The 23648-nt window shown below is 39.3% G+C and overlaps 1 protein-coding gene across 1 annotated transcript; it reads left to right on the forward strand.

The window, feature by feature from the left end:
* Positions 1-6439: 6439 nt before the first annotated feature.
* Positions 6440-13936, forward strand: DEFB125 (defensin beta 125). The gene is made up of 2 exons (XM_067705175.1): positions 6440-6497; positions 13536-13936. Exons 1-2 carry the CDS (start codon positions 6440-6442, stop codon positions 13934-13936), a joined length of 459 nt encoding a protein of 152 aa, XP_067561276.1.
* Positions 13937-23648: the final 9712 nt, after the last annotated feature.

The following is a 23648-nucleotide window of genomic DNA, read 5'->3' on the forward strand; positions in this document are numbered from 1 at the left end:
TCTCAAAATCTAGTTTGTCACTTTGTGCCAGATATTTTTTATTTTAACATCTTTAATGGAGTATAATTGCTTTAAAATGTTGTTTTAGTTTCTACTGTATAACGAAGTGAACCAACTATATGTATACATATATCTCCATATCCCCTCCCACTTGCGTCTCCCTCTCACCCTCCTATCCGACCCATCTAGGTGGTCACAAAGCACTGAGGTGATCTCCCTGTGCTATGCAGCTGCTTCCCACTAGCTACCTATTTTACATTTGGTAATGTATATATGTCAATTCTACTCTCTCACTTCGTCCCAGTTTACCCTTCCCCTTCCTCGTGTCCTCAAGTCCATTCTCTATGTCTGTGTCTTTATTCCTGTCCTACCCCAAGATTCATCAGAACATTTTTTTTTTGATTCCATATATATATGTTAGCATACGGTATTAGTTTTTCTCTTTATGACTTACTTATGACAGACTCTAAGTCCATCTAGCTCCCTATAAATAACTCAATTTCGTTTCTTTTTATGACTAATATTCCATTGTATATATGTGCCACATCTTCTTTGTCCATTCATCTCTCTATGGACACTTAGGTTGCTTCCATGTCCTGGCTACTGTAAATAGTGCTGCAGTGAACATTGTGATACATGTCTCTTTTTGAATTATGCTTTTCTCAGGGTATATGCCCAGTAGTGGGATTGCTGGTTCATATCGTAGTTCTATTTTTAGATTTTTAAGGGACCTCCATACTGTTCTCCATAGTTGCTGTATCAATTTACATTCCCACCAACAGTGCAGGAGGTTTCCCTTTTATCCACAACCTCTCCAGCATTTATTGTTTGCAGATTTTTTATGATGGCCATTCTCACCCGTGTGAGGTGATATCTCGTAGTTTTGATTTGCATTTCTCTTATGATTAGTGATGTTAAGCATCCTTTTATGTGTTTGTTGGCAATCTGTATATCTTCTATGGAGAGAAGTGTCTATTTAGCTCTTCTGCCGGTTTTTTTTTTTTTTTTTTTTTTTGCGGTACGCGGGCCTCTCACTGTTGTGGCCTCTCCCGTTGCGGAGCACAGGCTTTGGACGCGCAGGCTCAGCGGCCATGGCTCACGGGCCTAGCTGCTCCGCGGCATGTGGGATCTTCCCGGAGCGGGGCATGAACCTGTGTCCCCTGCATTGGCAGGCGGACTCTCAACCACTGTGCCACCAGGGAAGCCCAATCTATATATATATAGATATAAAGATATATAAAGGAAGACAGCAACCAAATCAATAAACAAATCTACCAATGATAATAAGTTCTAAACATTAAACTAAGATAAACATAAAACCAGAAACAAATTAGTTGCAGACGGGATACCCCAAGTCTCTAGTTGCTCCCAAAGCCCATTGCCTCAATTTTGGGATGACTCGTTGTCTATTCAGGCATTCCACAGGTGCAGGGTACATCAAGTTTATTGTGGAGATTTAATCCGCTGCTCCTGAAGCTCCGCAGAGAAATTTCCCTTTCTCTTCTTTGTTCGCACAGCTCCTGGGGCTCTGGTTTAGATTTGGCCCTGCCTCTGCGTGTAGGTCGCCTGATGGCATCTGTTCCCCACCCAGACAGGACAGAGTCAAAGTAGCAGCTGATTAGGGGGTTCTGGCTGACTCAGGCTGGGGGAAGGGAGGGGTATGGAATGAATGGCGGTCACGCAGTGGCAGAGGCCGGCATGATATTGCAACAGCCTAAGGTGCGCCATGTGTCCTTCTGGGGAAGTTGTCCCTGAATCACGGGACCCTGGCAGCGGCAGGCTGCACAGGCTCCTGGGAGGGGAGGTGTGGATAGTGACTTGCGCTTGTACACAGGCTTCTTGTTGGCTGCAGTACCAGCCTTAGTGTCTCATGCCCATCTCTGTTGTCCGCACTGATAGCCGCTGCTAACGCCCATCTCTGGAGCTAGTTTAGGTGGTGCTCTGAATCCCCTCTCCTCGTGCACCCCAAAACAATGGTCTCTTGCCTCTTAGGCAGTTCCAGACTTTTTCCTGGACTCCCTCCAAGCTATCTGTGATGCACTAGCTCCCTTTAGGCTGTGTTCACACAGTCATCTCCCTGGGATCTGACCTCCAAAGACCGAGCTTCAGTTCACAGCCCCCACCCACCCCAGTGGGTGAGCAGACAAGCCTCTCAGGCTGGTGATTGCTGGTCGACACTGATCGTCTTTGTGGGAATCTCTCCACTTTGCCCTCTGCATCTCTGTTGCTGTGCTCTCCTCCATGGCGCTGAAGCTTCCCCCCCCACCCGACCCCCATCTCCACCAGTGAAGGGGCTTCTTAGTGTGTGGAAACTTTTCCTCCTTCACAGCTCCCTCCCTGAGGTGCAGGTCCCATCCCTATGCTTTTGTCTCTGTTTATTCTTTATTTAGTTTTTGCTCTACCTGGGTACGTGGGGAGTCTCTTGCCTTTTGGGAAGTCTGGGGTCTTCTGCCCGTGTTCAGTAGGTGTTCTGTAGGAGTTGTTCCGCATGTAGATGTCTTTCTGATGTATTTGTGGGAAGGAAGGTGATCTCCACGTGTTACTCCTCTGCCATCTTGAAGGTCCCCTCACCACCCCAGACTCTGGTGAGGCATGGTTGTTATATTAAGTCCAGAGGTTTTGGATGAAAGAGGGAGGAATGGGATACTCCAGCTTGGTTGAATTGGAAGTCAATATTATTTATTTATTTTTGTTTCACTTTTTCCTATCACACTCTTTGTGGTCACCTTCAATTACAGAACCTATTTCTCTGTATATATCTTTAAATTTCTCTCTCTCTCTGTTTTTTATTTTGTCCACTGATTTAGAACAATATACTGGCACTGGTCACCTGTCAACTGAGCTCTTCTATTTGCCCCATCTCTAGCCTGCTCCTTTCATAGGTTGTGGTCTGCACATGCAGTTCCTCCCCTGACCCTCTGTGATGTTCCACAAAACTCGTGGTATGCCTGCAAGCTATCAGCTCAATTAGATCTTGATGTTCGAAGAAAGGGATCATTAGTTTGGCCCTGCAGGTTGTGCCAACATTCTTGGAGAACTGAGTGTGCTACCTGAGATCTGATGAGGACTGAGTGTTCTCTGGGCATTTCCATTTATTTGCTCCTTATTACATCATATTGTGTCTGAATCATAGCTCAGTGCAACAATATGGCCACGTAAACTTCTTTTCCAACCTTTGCAAACACACGGCAGTGGAATGTGATGTGATTATGGCCAATGATATTAAGCAGAATATTTTTGGTGGAGTATCTGGTAAGATACTTTAAATGAGAGGGGGCAAAGATTCAAGTCATGTGTACCCATTAGCTTTTTAAAAATAGTTAATTAATTAATTGATTTTTAACATCCTTATTGAAGTATAATTACTTTACAAAGGTTTGTTAGTTTGTGCTTTATAACAAAGAGATTCAGCCATACATATACATACATCCCCATATATCGTCCCTCTTGACTCTCCCTCCCACCCTCCGTTTCCCAGCCCTCTAGGTGGTCACAAAGCACCAAGCTGATCTCCCTGTGCTATGTGGCTGCTTCCCACTAGCTATCTATTTTACATTTGGTAGTGTATATATGTCCACGCCACTCTCTCACTTCATCTCAGCTTTCCCTTCCACATCCCCGTGTCCTCAAGTACATTCTCTATGTCTGTGCCTTTATTCCTGTCCTGCCCCTAGGTTCTTCAGAACCGTTTTTTTTTTTTTTTAGATTCCATATGGTATTTGTTTTTCGCTATCTGACTTACTTCACTCTATATGACAGACTCTATGTCCATCCATCTCACTACAAATAATTCAATTTTGTTTCTCTTTATGGCTGAGTAATATTCCATTGTATAAATGTGCCTTTCTTCTTTATCCATTCATCTGTTGATGTACACTTGGGTTGCTTCCATGTCCTGGCTATTGTAAATAGTGCTGCAATGAACATTTGGGTACATGACACTTTTTGAATTATGGTTTTCTCAGGATATATGCCCAGTAGTGGGATTGTTGGGTCCTTTGGTAGTTCTGTTTTTAGCTTTTTAAGGAAGCTCCATACTGTTCTCCACAGTAGCTGTATCAATTTACATTCCCACCAACAGTGCAAGAGTGTTCCCTTTTCTCCACACCCTCTCCAGCATTTATTGTTTCTAGATTTTTTGATGATGGTCATTCTCACCGTTGTGAGGTGATATCTCATTGTAGTTTTGACTTGCGTTTCTCTAATGATTACTCATGTTGTGCATCCTTTCATGTGTTTGTTGGCAATCTGAATATCTTCTTTGGAGAAACGTCTCTTTAGGTCTTCCACCCATTTTTGAATTAGGTTGTTTGTCTTTCTGATATTGAGCTGCATGTGCTGCTTGTAAATTTTGGAGATTAATGCTTTGTCAGTTGCTTCCTTTGCAAATATTTTCTACCATTCTGAGGCTTGTATTTTTATATTGTTTATGATTTCCTTTGCTGTGCAATACTTTTAAGTTTCATTAAGTCCCATGTGTTTATTTTTATTTCCACTTCTCTAAGAGGTGGGTCAAAAAGGATCTTGCTGTGATTTATGTCATAGAGTGCTCTGCCAATGTTTTCCTCTAAGAGTTTTATAGTTTCTGGTCTTACATCTAGCTCTTTAATCCATTTTGTTTTTATTTTTGTATATGTGTTAGTAAGTGTTCTAATTACATTCTGTTACATATAGCTGTCCAATTTTCCCAGGACCACTTATTGAAGAGGCTGTCTTTTCTCCACTGAATAGTCTTGCCTCCTTCATCAAAGATAAAGTGACCATATATGCATGACTTTATCTCTGGGCTATGCATCCTGTTCCATTGATCTATATTTCTATTTTTGTGCCAGTAACATACTGTATTGATTATTGTAGCTTTGTAGTATAGTCTGAAGTCAGGGAGCCTGATTTCTCCAGCTCTTTTTTTCTTTCATGGACGCAACCTAAGTGTCCATTGAGAGATGAATGGATAAAGAAGATGTTGCACATATATACAGTGGAGTATTACTTAGCCATAAAAAAATGAAATTGAGTTATTTGTAGGGAGGTGGATGGACATAGACTCTGTCATACAGAGTGAAGTAAATCAGAAACAGAAAAAATAAATACTGTAGGCTAACACATATATATGGAATCTAAAAAAAAAAAAAAGTTCTGATGAACCCAGGGGCAGGATAGGAATAAAGATTCAGATGTAGAGAATGGACTTGAGGACCCAGGGAGGGGGAAGGGAAAGCTGAGATGAAGTGAGAGAGTGGCACGGACATATATACACTACCAAATGTAAAATAGATAGCTAGTGGAAAGCAGCTACATAGCACAGGGAGATGAGCTCGGTGCTTTGGGACCACCTAAAAGGGTGGGATAAGGAGAGTGGGAGGGGCCCGTGAGAGGGAAGGGATATGGGGATATATGTATATGTATAGCTCACTCACTTTGTTATACAGCAGAAACTAACACAACATTGTAAAGCAATTATACTCCATTAAAGATGTTAAAAAAAGAAAAAATACTTAAATGAAGTGACAGGGGCACACATGTCCATGGATAGGAAGACTCAACATAGTAAAGAAGTCATTTTTCTTCAAACTACAACACAGCTGTAACTCAATTGCTTTCATATTCCCAACAAGATCTTTTATAGATATACTCAAAACTATTCTAAAATTTTTATTGAAAGGCAGAGGAACTGGGGGAGTTACAACAATTTTCAGAAAGCAGAATAAAGCAGGAGGTATCCCTACACTATCTCAAGACAGGTTATACAGCTACAGTAATCAAGAATGTGTTGTACTGGCAGAGTACATCCATGCAATAGAATAGAGCACCAAGTATGGCCAACTAATTTTTGACAAACCTGCCAAAGCAATTCAATGGAGGAAGGATAGTACTTCCAACAAATGGTTACTGCAAAAATTGGATATCCATAGCAAAAAAAAAAAAAAAAAAAAAAAAATCCATTCAAAGCAAACTTCACAACTTATAAAAAAATTAATACACAATGGATTGGGGCATCACTCAGATGGAGAAGGGGATAATCTACGGGGTATCATAAGCTTACTGGTCCGAAACAAATTGGATCATGATATAGCATTCTGCTATCATGGCTATATACACAGTGTTGCATACAGACAGAGGAGACGTAACTGGCTCCATGCAAGGTTAAGGAGGACTTTATTGGGGAGTTGTTTCTTTCCATCAGACCCTACACATCCTTAGGATTATACTTCATTTCATAAGGCCTCAGTTTCCTATAACAGTTTCTAGAACAGAGCATTATTTTGTCATGCACACTCAATGGTGCAAGTTAATCATCTGGTGTTCTGGGTGGCATAGCGTTCTCCTCCTCTCTGGTTCATCACCCATGATAGGCCAGTAAAGGTGACCACTCAGAGTCCTAACTGTGCAAAGTGTTCTTCATTCCTCAGGACACAGGGCTCCCTCTCTCCCAGAAGCCATGAATCTCCTGATGCTGACCTTCATGATATGTGGGTTACTAAATCTGGTGACGAAAGGTAATGGAACCCTACAATGGAGAGATGATGGAACTAGGATGAATTGTTGACCCTGGGCTCCCAGGTGTCTTGAGGGGGAAAGAGGTCCACAGGAAGAGCCTTGGGCCAATAAAGAGCAGCACAAATGCTCTTATGATGGCATGCTGGCAGCTCCATGTTCCTGCTCTCTAAGACTCTGTTAGAGGCACCTATGAAACTGGGGTGTCTTCTGAAACATTTCTCCAAAGGAAGAATTTCCTCAGTCTTCTGAGCAACTCTCTCTGTCTCTCTCTATAACTAACCACTGTTAACTCAGCCTGACTTTGCTTCTATTTTAACAATTTCATTGTTGCACCTGTTTTATTGTTGTGTCTCATTAGTCCAACTCTCACTACCATCTTGAATTCTCTTTTGTCGTGAAAGTGCTTTCAAAGGAGGTGTTCGTTTGTTTATGTTCTGAGGTATGGTGAACAAGTTCATCACACTTTTTGTAGGATCTGCAGAGCTGTCATCAGAAAGATAACACAAATTTAAGTTAGAAGTGGGGATAAGTTAAGACAGAGTAAAAAGGTAAGTGACCAATAGGGACCTTCTGCTAATAGATCAATAATGAATGAGCTTATTCCCTCTTTTTAATAATGTTACTTTGGAAACTTACCTACTTTTATTGGAAAGTAATACTTGCAATTGATTAAAAATTATCAAGCAATCAATAGGTTTATATGAGTTTAAGGAAAAGGACTCTCCTACCCTGGAATAACAGTACTTCAGTCTTCTCTTTCAGAATCTCTGAATCATTCAATGAAGTAATCTTACCAATTAGTTGTATATCCGAGTAGATTCAAATATCTATATACCTTAGAATTTTAAAAACCCAATGTAAAGAGATATGGGAACATATATATATGTATAACTGATTCACTTTGTTATAAAGCAGAAACTAACACACCATTGTAAAGCAATTATACTCCAATAAAGATGTTAAAAAAAAAAACCAATGTAAATTAATCATACAGATTCTTCTAAATGTAGTAGCACAATATCTCGGAGACTTCTTATCAGTGCCTGAACCTACTTCATTATTTTTAATGTATACGTAGAATATATGGGGGTGAGGTTGTGAATTTCCTTTCTTATTTTAATTGGTCTGCTAAGCAGGAAACTTTTAATTATCAGAAAAAATTCAGCTAGGAAAATTAGTAAACAAATGTATATCTTTCCCCTTATGCACACACACACACACACACACACACACACACACACACACGCAAGATTGGCAAACAACTGACCGAATGGACTACAGTATGCGCACTCTTATCACTTGTGTGTGATAGTGTCAGCTTCCCACACATTGATCACTCCATTTTTTTATCACATTCTTTCGTGTATTACATTTCAATGTGTGAAAATGTTGCCTCATCTTTGTTTGAATTCATCACGCTTCAATTATAAATGAGTTTGAACATCTATTCCATTGTATTTCTGAACTCTTTCTTATTGATTTTTAAGAGTTCTTTATGTACTAAGAAAATGGGCTCCAAACTTGGAGACGTTGTATCTTGCTTAGAAAGGTAATCACTACCGTGAGATGGACATACATGTGCCTATGTATCTATATCTTGATTCACATGGACACATGTAAGTGACGTAAAGAATTATCACCTACACTCAATTCTGATTATGAACTATTCACCGAAATTTTGGAAAGTTTTGAAATAATAAAGAAGTAACAATACGGTTTTGCTCTTTTGCTCTCCCTGAGATTCCTGGATAACATGTGGGGAAAAAATGTATATCCTCCTTTAAAATTTTCTAAAACATGATGAGTATTCTCCCACATATTAAATATTCTCCAAAAACTGAACTTTTAATTATTGCATAGAATTTCATGCAATGGGTGCTCTGTACCTTTTTAAAAATCAATTAATTTTAATTAATTTAGTGGCTACGTTGAATCTTCATTGCTGCACGCGGGGTTTCTCTAGTTGCGCCGAGCGGGGGGCTACTCTTCGTTGCAGCGCGCGGGCTTCTCATTGTGGTGGCTTCTCTTGTTGTGGAGCATGGGCTCTGGGCGTGTGAGCTTCAGTAGTTGTGGTGTGCAGGCTCAGTAGTTCTGGCTCGCGGGCTCTAGAGTACAGGCTTGGTGGTGTGGCACACAGGCTTAGTTGCTCCGTGGCATGTGGGATCTTTCCAGACCAGGGCTCAAAACCGTGTCCCCTGCACTGACAGGCGGATTCTTAACCACTGCACCACTAGGGAAGTCCCTCTGTACCTTTTTTATACAATTTCATATTTGGACATTTATGTGCTTATCATTTTTGCTAAGAAGTGTATTTATGTTTCATATACAAGTATATTCTATACAACCATTCATAGACATAAACCATTCAACATAAAATTCCTAGACATGCACCTTATTCCTGTCTGCTTAGTGCATTGTCAAATTCTGAATATTGCAAATGTTTAAAATGAAGGAACATACCTAAGTTTATAATATTTTCTATTTCTTTGACTATGGAGAAGTCAAACTTCAAATATATATTTATCATGTGTTTTGATTTTTCTATAAAGTGTGTGGTTCTGCTTATTTTCCTCTTTTATTGTGAGGGCAGTAGATTTGTTTCCTGCTGATTTATAAATTTTTGCTTATAGGTTCTATTTTGCAACTTAACTATTTAATGTTTTGAGTGTATTTTTCTGTTTTAAATTGAGATGGCACCTGAGGGTTTTGTAAAGAAACATTTTACCAAGCCAAACTGTCCATCAGTGGAGTGCTGTTAACAGCTGTATTTAAGTTGATGCTATCTGATTCCACATCTGTTTTCTTTCTTTTTCTTTTTTTTTTTTCAGAGAGAATTCACACAAGGGATAATATTTTGGCTAGATGGCTTATGTGCCTGAATTAATACCACTGTAATTCATATTTTTTAGATTTATGATTTTGAAATATTGGTGATGGAGGTCACAAGTCCTAATGACATAATAATTCCAGACTGAGGAGCTTTGAAATAAGTGATGGCTGTCATTCTAAAAACAAAAAATACATTAAGTTATAGATTATTCCCAGTCACCATCCTTGTATTGCTTAAGCCATATTCTTGGAACTATCTTTGATATTCTATGCTGTGATATCCATATCTACCAGGAAATCTCTTACATCTACCTGCAAATTATGTCTAGAACCAACTGATCTCACCGCCTCCATCCACTGCTACCGCTCTGATTCAAGTCACTATCATCTCTCACCTGTTACTGCTTCTTATAGCTTCCGCACAGGTCTCTGTCCTTCTACTCTTGCCTCCTGCTGTCTTCTGTCAAGAGTGTGATCTGCTCACACTGGAAGTCAGACCATGTACCTCTTTTGCTCAAATCTTGGCAGTGGCCCCCTCTTCACTCAGAACAATAACCAGGGTCCTTACAGTGACCCACCAGGCCCTCCATGATCTGGTGCCTATGACCTCTCTCACCTCGTCTCCCACTACTCTAGTCCTCTAGTCCTTGCTCACTTTGCCAGAGCCACACTGGCAAAGTGTGGCTTTCCACAGTGCCCTTCCTCAAACATGCCAGGCTTGCTCAACCCACAGAGTTCTGTTTTTTCCTCTGCTTAGAATGCACTTGCCCTACATACTGGTGTGACTAATTCCTTCACCACCTTCAAGTCATCGTTTAATTGTCACCTTCTCTCAAGACCTCTGCTAACTGCTGTTTAAGAAACAGTCATCTGTCCCCATGACACACCAAAGAGATTCCACTTAAATCTATTCTCTCTTATTTCTGAAAACTACTTATCATCCTCTCACATACAGGATAATTCACTGGTTTTCTTTACTGTCTGTTTTCCCCTGCTAGAAAGTAATAAGCTCTATGCGATTTTGTCTGCTTAGTTCACAAATGTACCCCGAGCACCTAGAACAGAGTCTGTACCATAGTTAGGGGCTCAAACCTCTGTTGAGTGATGGGCTGTACCCGAAATTTTAACTCTGGCGGGAATAGTTGAAAAGGAGTAGTGAGCAATGCAAGTGAGAGGCAAGTTTAAAGAAGAATTGACAGAACAAGATGATTTAACGTGTTTGGGAATGGAAGAGAAATGCTGACAGGACTCAGATTTCGAGGATGGGTACCCTGGAGGAAAAAAAAAATACATAGAGAGGTAATCTTTGTAGAAGTTAGGAATGAGGAAGCAATGTTAGACTTTGTCCAGGATGAAAGATGTGGTACGGCTACCCTCAAAACTTACAGAAAATTCTACCAAGGGCAATAGAATTGGAGCCAGTAAAATAATAAGAGAACAATGAATCATTGGAGAAGTTAGGATAAAGCCAACATCCCCAGGGGAGGAAATAGGAGCCAAGTTTTCGTTGTGCTCTCTCTCTATCTCAACCCACGGAAGGTACTTTTCATACTTTATCAAGTTAAATGCAAAAAGGGTTGTTTTGAGAATTACTTGACCTTCTTCATACATCCTTGGCTTCCTCCAACATAGAGCCTTTGCACTAGCTGTTTCCTAGAATACACCAACCTTGGTACTTCTCGGGTGGTTTGCTGAGAAAGATGGTCATATAGTTGCTTGATAAATGATCATACAATGGAACAGACTAGTTTCACGGTAGATGCCTATCCTCCCTCCTCCAATGAATTAACACGCTGCTTCGTAATCCTACTGTATTTCTTGTGTGAGCTCATCTTTCCTCTTTCCTAGGCCACCTTTTTGCACTGACCTTTCTTTCTTTTCAACTCTCCTGCTCCACTCCTGTCTGTGATGTTCCCTCCCAGCTTAGGACTTTACCCCACATCTCAAGATTTCAAAAATTCAAATGGCACTTTTTACCGCTGCCAACACTCATACCAGTATGGCTTTTCACCCATCTTCTCTTTCCCTCTTGACATAGCTGAGGAAGTGTGCTTCTCCATATCACATACAGTCAGATGCTGTATGTGTTCTTAATCCTTGTCACCTAATCAAGGACTATGCCCTTCTTTTGCCTCATTTCCCTCTTCTACGTTAATCTCTCCCTTTCTACTTGTTCCTTCTTAATATTTGCAAACATGCTCTCTTATTTCGGAGCCTTCAAAACAAACCTGAAAAACCTTCCCTTGACTCCATATTGTCCTCCGAGCACTTCTCTATTTCTCTGCTCTTCCTCACAGCTAAACTTCCTAAGAGTTTTGTCTCCAGGTGCTATTTCCACTTCTCATTCACATGTCAACCACTTCACTTCTGTTTCTCCTCTTCTTACCACTCTGAAGATTACCAGTGACACTCATCATGTTAAATGCAGTGGAGGCTCCAGCTCCTGCGTTATCTCGCTCAACCTCACAGCAGTATTTGCCTACAAGTGTCCACGTGTTCCTTTAGGAAACGTTTTCCTCACTTGCGTAATCTAGTCATACCTGATACAACTTTCTTTGTATCCCTTTGGCATATGCCATTTTCATGCACACCAGCCTGACCCGCACCTGGCAGTATCCTCAAAGCATGGTCGATTGCTTGCAAATCAGTCCTGAACGCGGCAGTCTGGAAATGACAGGGAATTGTCAGCTCACTCTGGTATCATCTATCAACTACTGGATGGTGGAGAAATATTCCAGCTCCTCTGACCCTCAAGAAGGATAACTTGGACCTTTATCCTAGCCATACACTAGTTGCTGGATTTCCCCATGGGGTCATGCTCTAGTCAATCACAGTGGTAACTAACTGTATAACTCTCCTCTCTTTGGCTGTCTTATTTCCATAACTTCCCCATTTCCAAACTGATTTGGCGATGTGGGGAGTGCTGAATGCCCTCAACTCATTTATTATACAGTAGTCAAAATTTATCCCAAGGTCTGCTTTTGGGAAAACTAATCTAATTCTCTAGTGTCTCAGTCTCCTGTTTTGCTCTAAGTATCTGGCTGTTCCTTCTGAGCCTTCTCCTCCTATCTGAGCTCTCAATATTGACACTCCCCAGAATTTAACTATGGCCCCCTTTTATCTCACATTATTCCAACACTATATGTACTTTATCTATAACTGTAGTTTTAAATACTATCCATGGCAATGATTCCACAATTTACATCTACAGTCCAAACTTGTCTACCGAGTTGCTACAGCTATATCCTACTGCCCTCTGGACATCTGAGGTATATTGTGCTATATACCCCAAAACAAGTACTTGTAACCACCTTTTTCTCTTCCCTCCAAATCGTGTTCTTTCCTCTGTTTACTATTCTATGAATAGCAAGTATCACGAATCTCCCCTGTATCAGCTCAGAAATGTACTAATGTACTTGGATTTCTCCATCCTCCACTGACTTATATCCAAACAATCGATGTCTTTAATCTGTTCTCTTCGTTACAACTCTCACAGCCCTGGTTCCAGCCATCTTCATGTTTTACTTGGCCAAAGCTTCTAACGTGTCTCCCAGATTCTATTCTTCCTTTTCCCTTAACTAATTTCCATGTGAAATCCCAGCTAACTGAAGTAAATTAACTCACATAATGGTTTGGAATAAATAAAAATGCTTAATAATGGCCAAATTGATTAGGCAATGGCATGGTTACTTCAAGCTCATTTTATCTCGTGCTCCTTTGTTCTTTGCACATTATACTTCAGACTCTTCAGCCTTCTCTTAATACCTTAAAGACATGATGCTGTTTCTCCACATTGGGACTGAGCATTTGATGGTCCTTTCCTGAAATAATCTTTGCCTCCTGTGTATCCTGTAGCCTCCTTTCATCCTTCTTGCCTTGCCATGGCTTAACTATTAGCTTTGCATATGTCTATCCTCTCTGTCTCATTTTCTTCCTCCTCCTCCTCTTTCCTTCTTCTCTGGTCTTTCTCCTGCCCCCTCCCCTCTCCTTCTCTCTCTCCTCTCCCCACCACCAGCAATTTCCTTGATAGCACATGTCACAGTTTTTAATATACAGTTTTAGTTTTCTTCTTTGCCTCTCCAAATGGCTTGTGGTATATGTTATCATATTACTTTAGATGGCAATAGTAGTAGTTGTCAAACTTTGGAATTAATGTTTGTTGTCTTGTGGCTAGAATTTAAAAATTGACTGCTTGTTTAACCCTGCAGCTGGCTGGTTTGTTGAAAGATGCTGGAAGAATGGTGTAGGACACTGCAGAAAACGATGTTTACATCTCGAAAGGTACAAACTTCTTTGTATGAACAAGCTGTCATGCTGCATTCCCCTAAGCAGTGACGATCCTTACACTCCATGGCCAATACATCCCACATTCGGTGAAGATGTAACTTTTGGATTTGGTACTCACGATGGCTTTCCTTTTTCTCCCGTATCTGGGTTTGATGATGAGGTAACAATTAAAACAACTAAGACTCAAGAAACCACAGTAACTGGGACGACTGCTTCCGAGAGAGATTCTACCCAGACTTTGACAACTATTCCTCAGAGCGTTGAGGGTACAACATTTTCTCATGAGCCTGAGACAGCAGATCTATATAAGCATTGGGACTAATATCCAGGGAGCCAATTCTACAGATGTTATTTCACCGGGGACAGTTCAATTGAGAATTGGATGACATAGAGGTGGACATAATGCTACTGCCAAGGCAAGAACTGAGAGAGTTACCTCACAATTAGAAATGTATAAAGAGAAGTGTATAGAAGATATAGGGATTCTTTATTTTGGGCTTAAATTTTTTCTTTGTTTTCCTCTGATATACTAATATACATGTGCTAATATTTGGCATCAGGTGATATTTGTGTGTGTATTTTTCCATAATAAACAAACAAACAAACACATAAATAAATACCACAGTTTGGAGTTGCCTGTATAGTTGAGACTGAAATTTTGATTTTAGTAATACCTGAAACACTTACCATCATATATGGAAGAACCTATGAAGGCACATAAAAAGTTCCAGACAAGTCCTCCCTTTCCTGTCCCTCTGTCCTCACCAACATTTATTGTAAGTGCTGACTTTAAATCTCTGTTTGTATCATGAGGTCAAATTTTGTTTAATACTTCAACCGGAAACAAACCCAGTTTTAGTTAGAAACTACCTCATTCACCACAAACACTGATTTAACTAGATAGAGGTGCACATGGGACTTGCCTTAAGAGTACATCATATTAAATTAAGAGCTACATCACAAATTCTACTTATCTTTCCAATGCTCTTTCCACTCAAAAGTCTACTCAAAACTTCCAACTGTGGTGGTCTCATTGTGTGCCTCTCCAGATGTTCATTTTGTCCACAAATACTAGTTGTGTGTAGGGGGTCTATGCTTTGTCTGCCTCTGTGCGTGTGAGTGCTGTTTGCACAGCAACTGGTGGATCAGCGACTTTACTCTCTGATATCACAGAGAAGTAGTTACTCACTCTAAGGTTGACTAATTGTTAATGTGCTGAACTAAGGCTGGTGTGCTACTGAGAGCCACAGTCCCAGATGCCTAAATGTCTCAGAATCAAGAAGGTTTATTCTCTAATTCTTTTTATTTTCTTAGGGTCAAGCTGCCAGTGACCCCAGCTGTAGATTTGATATTGGCCATCAGGCCACTGACCTTTAAGTAGGCATCATATTCCAATAGATCTTGGGCCTCTTGTTGGCTGACAAACTATCCTACTTTGCTTGGGACTGAGGGTCTTCCCAGAACATGGGAATTAGAGTGCCAAAACAAAGAAAGTCTTCAGCAAACCTGGACAAGGTGATCACCTTCTTTCTAGTGTACCTTGGCCTAAATTGCTCTTCTCCATTTCTTTGTATGGCTGACACCTCTTCACAGAGGCATTCTTTCACCATAAAGACATCCCTAGGCCACCAGTCTGCCTCAGCCTAGAGTACTCTTCTTGTATACCTTTGCCTTAAATGTCACCTCCTCAGAAATAATCCTTGGCCACAAGACCACTCCTCACACTACTCTGCATTATTTTCTTCCTATCATTTAAATTCTTTGAAATTATTTTGTAGATTTCTTTGCTCTCCTTCTAAATTATTTTATCATTTACTTACATATAGCCTGTCATCACTACTATAATGTACATAGGGTCCTTACACTGTGGTCCTGTTCATGGCTGCATCCCAAGCTGCTAGACCAGTGCCTTGCACATGGTGGATGCTCAATAAAAATTTTTGCACTTGTTCATGAAATCATCTCAATCAATATGAGAAGATCTGAAAATATAAAGTAGTAATCTTCGGGCTTCCCTGGTGGTGCAGTGGTTGAGAGTCTGTCTGCCCGATGCAGGGGACACAGGTTCATGCCCCGGTCTGGGAAGATCCCACATGTCGCGGAGTGGCTGGACCCGTGGGCCATGGCCACTGAGCCTGCGCGTCCGGAGCCTGTGTTCCACAACAGGAGAGGCCACTACAGTGAGAGGCCCACCTACCACAAAAATAAATAAATAAATAAATAAATAAAGTGGTAATCTTCAAACTGGAATACTGGTTGCAACATTTTTTCCCAAGATATGCATGATGATAATTTAAGGGAAATATTTTTTGACCCTTAATTTTTTAATATCTTGTGATACTCAGAGCATTCTTTTTTTTTTAATTCGGTTATAGTTTCTTTACTATAGTAAAGTGTTTACTATAGCATAGTGTTGTGTTAGGTTCTGCTGTACACCGAAGTGAATCAGCTTTATGTATACATATATCCCCCCTTTTTTGGATTTCCTTCCCATTTAGGTCACCACAGAGCATCGAGACTAGTCCCTTGTGCTATATAGCAGGTTCTCTTTAGTTATCTGTTTATATATAGTAGCGTATGTATGTCAATCCCAATCTCCCAATTCATCCCAACCATCCCCTTTTCCCTGTTGGTGTTCATATGTTTGTTTTCTATGTCTGTGTCTCTGTTATTGCTTTGCAAATTAATTCATCTGTACCATTTGTCTAGATTCCATATGTAAGCATTAATATATGATATTTGTTTTTCTCCTTCTGACTTACATTACTCTGTATGATAGTCTCTACATCCATCCACATCTCTAGAGATGACCCCATTTTGTTCTTTTTTATGGCTGAGTAATATTCCATTGTATATATGTACCACATCTTTTTTTTTTTTTTTTTTTTTTTTTTTTTTGCCGTACGCAGGCCTCTCACTGTTGTGGCCTCTCCCATTGCAGAGCACAGGCTCCATACGTGCAGGCTCAGCAGCCATGGCTCATGGGCCCAGCCACTCTGTGGCATGTGGGATCTTCCCAGACCCCACACGAATCTGTGTCCCTTGCATCGGCAGGCAGACTCTCAACCACTGCGCCACCAGGGAAGCCCATGTACCACATCTTTATCCATTCATCTGTTGATGGACATTTAGGTTGCTTCCATATCACTTAACAGGCTCTTCTGTCTCCACTTTGTAAATTTTTGTTCTTTAACTTTGAAAGAAAACTTACCTCTCACCTCTTCTTTTTCTGCCAATCATGGATTGCTCAGAGTGGAAAAAGGTCCACGTGTCAAACCAGTTGATAATTGAAAGATTGGTGCTGGTATTCAGAAAGTAAGTAATCATAGACTTTGGATAACAAATCCTTTAGAAATTCAAGTGACTTTGCATTTTTCATTTACCATAGCAATGACAGCAGGGCAAATCACCTGGTGGGTGATAGATCTTTGTAAATAAAATTTAGTGATAGCTTACTATGGGATTTGGGGCATATAAATTGCAAGGACTTAAAAGAACTGTGTACTCTCTCTCTCTCCCCATGTATCTATCATTTATCTATCTACCACCTAATCTTTAAACTTTCACATTTACCTTTTCGTGTGAATAAGATGTCTCAGTGATTACATTTAAAAAAATAAAAACTGGGAAGAAATTTGGTACTGACTCTCATCTCATCAGTAAAAAATAATATTCATCTACTACACATAAGCTAATTGAGAGAAAGCAATATGTATTTACTAAGAGGATGCATTTGTAGTACAAAAAATGTTATTCTTCATAAATAAATATTTTTTACATTTTATAATACATTTATGTGGTTTTAATCAATTTTGTTCCAAATATTGCAATAATGACTCAGTCTTGAATATGCTGTTAAATATTTAGAGCCTTATATTTACACAGATTTCACAATAAAAATTACAATATATATCCACATTTTTGCAGAGAAATATGATAGAATTATCAACAGTAGAGTTTCAAAGACTAAAATATATTACATTAAGGTCTAATTTTATGGGTATGTTGGAATAAAAACGAACAGCTGGAATAAAAGTTTAAAGAGAAAAAATGATGTAATATTGCTAATTGTTAAGGAAATGATTCCTTGCATATTTATTAAATGGATTACTGTCAATAACAAATTCTATGCATTCAGATTGAATTGAAAATTTAAATTGTAATTTTTTACGTGTCAATTTTTATAATATACCAGTAATCACATCATCTTGTTATATAAATTTATGATGAAATATTTTATATCTCAATTTAAAATTGTGTAAGAAAAAACACACCCTCAAAATCCAAAAAATTCAGGTTCGGACTGATGATTGTTTTTCCAATACTCTGATCATTATGTTTTTTAAAAAAATTCCTGTATATTCCGTTTCCATGATTATAGGTTTCACCATCATGCAGCATGATAGCTTTTGCTTTCTTTTTTAAAATTATTTTTTAATAAATGTTTATTATACCTATGTGAACTGCTAATTTTTAATCAAAAGCTCAGAACAGAAGACACTTGTTCAGGACCTCATGGTTATAAAGGACAAGACAGAGAACAGAAGAAAAGGGAAAGCACGGGGAGGAAGAGCACAGATGAAATTAAACAGATGTGACTTTGACTTTCAAGTCTACCACTTAGAAGTGACTTAATTTTGGGTGAGTTACACACCTATATGAGCCACAGTTTTCTCATCTCTAAAGTTGGAACAGTATCTACTTTTCAGGGGTCTTCTGAGGATTCAAAATTGTTCTTTTTCTTTTATTGGGGTATTGTTGTTTTAAAATGTGTTTGTTTCTACTGTATAGCGAAGTGGAGTTCCCTGTGTTATACAGCAAGTTCTCATTAGTTATCTATTTTATACATATTAGCGTATATATGTCAATCTCAATCTCCCAATTCATCCCACCCCCACCTTTCCCACCTTGGTGTCCATATGTTTGTTCTCTATGTCTGTGTCTCTATTTCTGCTTAGTAAACAGGTTCATCTGTACCATTTTTTTAGACTCCACATATATAAGTTAATTTATGATATTTATTTTCCTCTTTCTGACTTACTTCACTCTATATGACAGTCACTAGGTCCATCCACATCTCTATAAATGACCCAGTTTTGTTCCCTTTTATGGCTGAGTAATATTCTATTGAATATAGTGGTATCTGTACCACGTCTTCTTTACCCATTTGTCTGTCCGTGGGCATTTAGGTTGCTTCCATGACTTGGCTGTTGTAAATAGTGCTGCAATGAACACTGGGGTGAATGTGTATGTTTGAATTATGGTTCTCTCTGGGTATATGCCCAGTAGTGGGGTTGCTGGGTCATATGGTAAATCTATTTTAATTTTTTTTTGCTTTAGGATTTTTTCTTTCTTTCTTTTTTTTTTGCAGTACACGGGCCTCTCACTGTTGTGGCCTCTCCCGTCGCGGAGCACAGGCTCCAGATGTGCAGGTTCAGCGGCCATGGCTTACGGGCCCAGCCGCTCCGCAGCAGGTGGGATCTTCCTGGACCGGGGCACGAACCCACGTCCCCTGCATCGGCAGGCGGACTCTCAACCACTGCGCCACCAGGGAAGCCCTCTTTTTCATTTTATTGATGATATCTTTTAATGTGTAAGTTTTAAATTTCTATGAACTTCCTTTTGTTGTCGCTTTTGCTTTTGGTATCATATCTAAAAAATCATTGCTTAATTCAAGATCATGAAGATTTACTCTTGTGTTTTCTTCTGAGAGTTTTAATTCTAACTCTTACATTTAGCTCTTTGATCCATTTTAATTTAATTTGTGTATGATATAACACAGGAGTCTTAATTTGTTCTTTTGTGTGTGGTTCTCCAGTTTTCTCAACTCTGTTCATTAAAAAGATGATTCTTCATTGAATTGTCTTGAAACTCTTATAGAAAATCAGTTGACGTTAAGTATTAAGATTCATTTCTAGACTCTCAATTCTATTCCATTGTTACATATGTCTAGCTATTTTGGAGTGTCCCCATCACCTCTCAGGTCTGATGATTCACCAGACCTAGATAAGCTCGTGTGTACAATTTATTACCTTTAAAGGATACAGACTGAAATCAGCAAAGGAAAAAGACATAGAAGGAGTCTAGAAGAAACCAAGTATAAGATTCCTAGTTGGGTCACATGGACCCAGCTTAATTCTCCCAGCCATGATGTGTGATAACATATGCACAGTGCTGCCAGCCAAGGAAGCTTACTGGACCCTTGGTGTCTAGGGTTTCTATTGAGGATCAATCATGTAGGCATGGAGCACTCACATGCATGAAATTAACTACCCATCTTCAAATCCTGCTTCTAGAGTTCAAACTGATACAGCTTAGCCTAAAATCATATAAACCAGGTATTCACTGTATATCACATGGTTAGGACAAAATATCTGGCATGGTCCAAGTCAGGAATGCAAAGACAGTTTCTCAGGTGGGATATTTTAAGGGTTCAGAGGTTATTTGCCAGACGCTGGTCATTGAACAATTCTGATGATTTTTGAAATGTGTAGATTTGGTCAGCCACAAGTCTGCTGTTAGTGATTTATTTCATAGTTTACACCCATGGCCTTTTGCCTAGGTTCTCTCAGAGAAAAATGATCCTGATTGAGCATTTACATTTAGTATAACATTTATGTAACATATATAGCAATAGTATCAGGGTGAATATGCATAACTTTTGGAGAAGCCAGTGTGCGGTAGGAATACACTTCAAGAAAACTTATCTGCTATATAAAGCCATTATATACATTTTACATGTTTTTTTACATTATAATTTTTTTTTTAAAGAAGATGTTAGGGGTAGGAGTTTATTAATTAATTTATTTATTTTTGCTGTGTTGGGTCTTCGTTTCTGTGCTAGGGCTTTCTCTAGTTGTGGCAAGTGGGGGCCACTCTTCGTCGCGGTGCGCGGGCCTCTCACTGTCGCGGCCTCTCTTGTTGCGGAGCACAGGCTCCAGACGCGCAGGCTCAGTAGTTGTGGCTCACGGGCCCGGTTGCTCCGCGGCATGTGGGATCCTCCCAGACCAGGGCTCAAACCCGTGTCCCCTGCATTAGCAGGCAGATTCTCAACCACTGCACCACCAGGGAAGCCCTACATTATAATTTGATTACTTGTTTCCCCCTTGATCTACCATTTTACCTTATGATAAATGTGTGCAGAACTACTTAGTATAGAAATTAGTTTATTGTTGGGCAGAGCCACGAGCGACTATCTCATATACAATTATAACAAAGAGAATAAAATACTTAGGAATGAATTTAACCAAAGAGGTGAAAGACCTGTACCCTGAACACTATAAGACATTTTAAAAATTGAACTAGTTGATTCACAATGTGGTGTTATTTTCTGTTGTACAGCAAAGTGATTCAGTTATGTATGTTTGTTTTCTGTGTGTCTGTTTCTGTTTTGTAAATAAGTTCATTTGTATCATATTTTAGGTTCCATATATAAGTGACATCATATTGAGGCAGGAGATAGAAGGGTTCCAGGTTAAGCATGTACAACTGGCCTCCTGTTTACATTTCATGGGGTAGGAAAAGTGTGTGCTTCAGGCTGGACACTTAAAACTAGCCTCCTGTTTGCATTGCCTGAGACAAGAGATAGGTGGGCTCCAGGTTAGGCATTTACAATCAGCCTCCTGTTTGCTCTCCGAAATGGAAGTAACAACAGAAACAGGGTAAATAGCCAGGTTTCATCTCCTATGGACACCTTAAGATAGCTGTCATGGCAGGAACAAAGAGGGGCTAAACCCTGCTTGAGTAAAGGATCAAGAGAACACATATTTCCCCTCCTTGGGGCAAGGGAGACACTACACATGCACAGAAAGCCTCCTTGCAGGTGAAAATTCAGGGGATGCCAGGCCATAATAAAAAAGTTCACCCGTGCATATTTCCGCATCTACTCTGCTTTTCCAATAAACATTTTACTTTTCTCTTTACCTTCTGCCTCCTCATCAGAATTTTTTCTTGTCAAGGTAGGCGAGGACTGGGGATTTAGGCCCTAGCTGCTGGCCCCTGTGGTCTAGTGATTAGGACTTCTGATCAGGAAACTAAGGTCTCGCTTCCAGATACTACTCACTGCTGCAAGCCTCCAAAATCAATATGATTTTTGTCTTTCACTGTCTTACTTACTTCACTTAGTATAATAATCTCTAGGTCCACCCATGTTGATGCAAATGGCATTATTTCATTCCTTCTTTATGGCTGAGTAGTATTTCATTGTATATATGAACCACAATTTCTTTATCCATTCATCTGTTGATGGACATTTAGGTTCCTTCCATGTCTTGGCTATTGTACATATTTCTGTCATGAACATTGGTGTGCATGTATCTTTTTGAATTAGAGTTTTCATCTTTTCTGGATATATGCCCAAGAGTGGGATTGCTGGATCATATGGTAACTCTATTTTTAGTTTTTTAAGGAACCTCCATACTGTTCTCCATAGTGGTGTCACAAATTTATATTCCCACCAACAGTGTAGAAGTGTTCCCTTTTCTCCACATCCTCTCCAGCATTTATTGTTCGTGGACTTTTTGATGATGGTCATTCTGATGGGTGTGAAGTGATACTTCATTGTAGTTTTGATTTGCATTTCTCTGATAATTAGCGATGTTGATCATCTTTTCATGTGCCTATTGGCCATCTTTATGTCTTCTTTGAAGAAATGTCTACTTAGGTCTTCTGCTCACTTCTTGATTGTTTTTTTTTTTTTTTTTTGAGTTGTATGAGCTGTTTGTATATTTTGCAAACTAAGCCCTTGTCAGTTGCATCATTTGCAAATATTTTCTCCCAGTCCATAGGTTGAATTTTTGTTTCATTTGTGGTTTTCTTTGCTGTGTGAAAGGCTATAAGTTTGATTAGATCCCCTTTGTTTGTTTTTTCTTTTATTTCTATTGCCTTGGGAGACTGACCTAAGAAAACATTGCTACAATTTATGTCAGAGAATATTTTTCCTGTAAAACACTGTGGAAAGAAATTGAAGACACAAATAAATGGAAAGATACTCTGTGTTCATTGATGGAAAGCAGTATTATTAAATATTGTACAGCCACTATGGAAAACAGTATGGAGTTTCCTCAAAAAATTAAAAATAGAACTACCACATGATCCAGGAATCCCGCTTATGGATGTAATAAAATCACTATCTTGAAGAGATATTTGCACTCTCATGTTCATTGCAGTATTTATCACAATAGTCAAGATATAGAAATAACCCAAATGTCTGTCGACAGGTGAATGGAAAGAGAAGACGTATATATGTACGTATACACACACACACGCACACACACACACACCGTGGCATATTAATCAGCATTTTAAAAAGAAAGAAATCTGCCTTTTGTGACAACATATATGGACCTGAAAAACATTATGCTAACTTAAATAAGTCAGATGAAGAAAGAAAAACACTTTATGATTTCATTTGTATGTGGAATCTCCATATTTAAACTCATGGAAGCCGAGAGTAGATAGTGGTTACCAGGGTCTGTGTGGAGGGGGAAATGGGGAGATGTCAGCCAGTAGTACAAAGCTTCAGTTATGCGAGATGAATAAGTGCTGAAGATCTATTGTACAACAATGTTTCTATAGTTAACAATGTTGTATTCTTCAAATTTGCTAAAAGAGTAGATCTTGTTTTCACCACAAAAAAGAAACAAATAACTATGTGAGGCAATGAATTAAAAAAACATGAAATGGATTAAAAGAAAAAGCATAGACTGAGAGATATTATTTACAAAAAAATATCCAACAAAGAACTCATATATAGAGTTTATAACATTTAGAAAGTGGGGAAATGAAAAGACATTTCACCAAAGATGATATGTGGATGGCAAATAAGTACATGAAAAGATGTTTAACATCACTGGCAATTAGGGAAATGCAATTTAAGAACAAGATGAGATAGTACTACATATCTATTGCAACAGCTAGAATTAAAAACCATGACAGTATCACACAGTGATGAGGAGAAACTGAATCTCTCACACATTGCTGGTGAGAATGTTGAGTGGTGCAGGCACTCTGAAAAATAGTTCGGCAGTCTTTTA

Source organism: Pseudorca crassidens, chromosome 15, assembly GCF_039906515.1.
Source record: "Pseudorca crassidens isolate mPseCra1 chromosome 15, mPseCra1.hap1, whole genome shotgun sequence".
Taxonomy (NCBI): Eukaryota; Metazoa; Chordata; class Mammalia; order Artiodactyla; family Delphinidae; genus Pseudorca; species Pseudorca crassidens.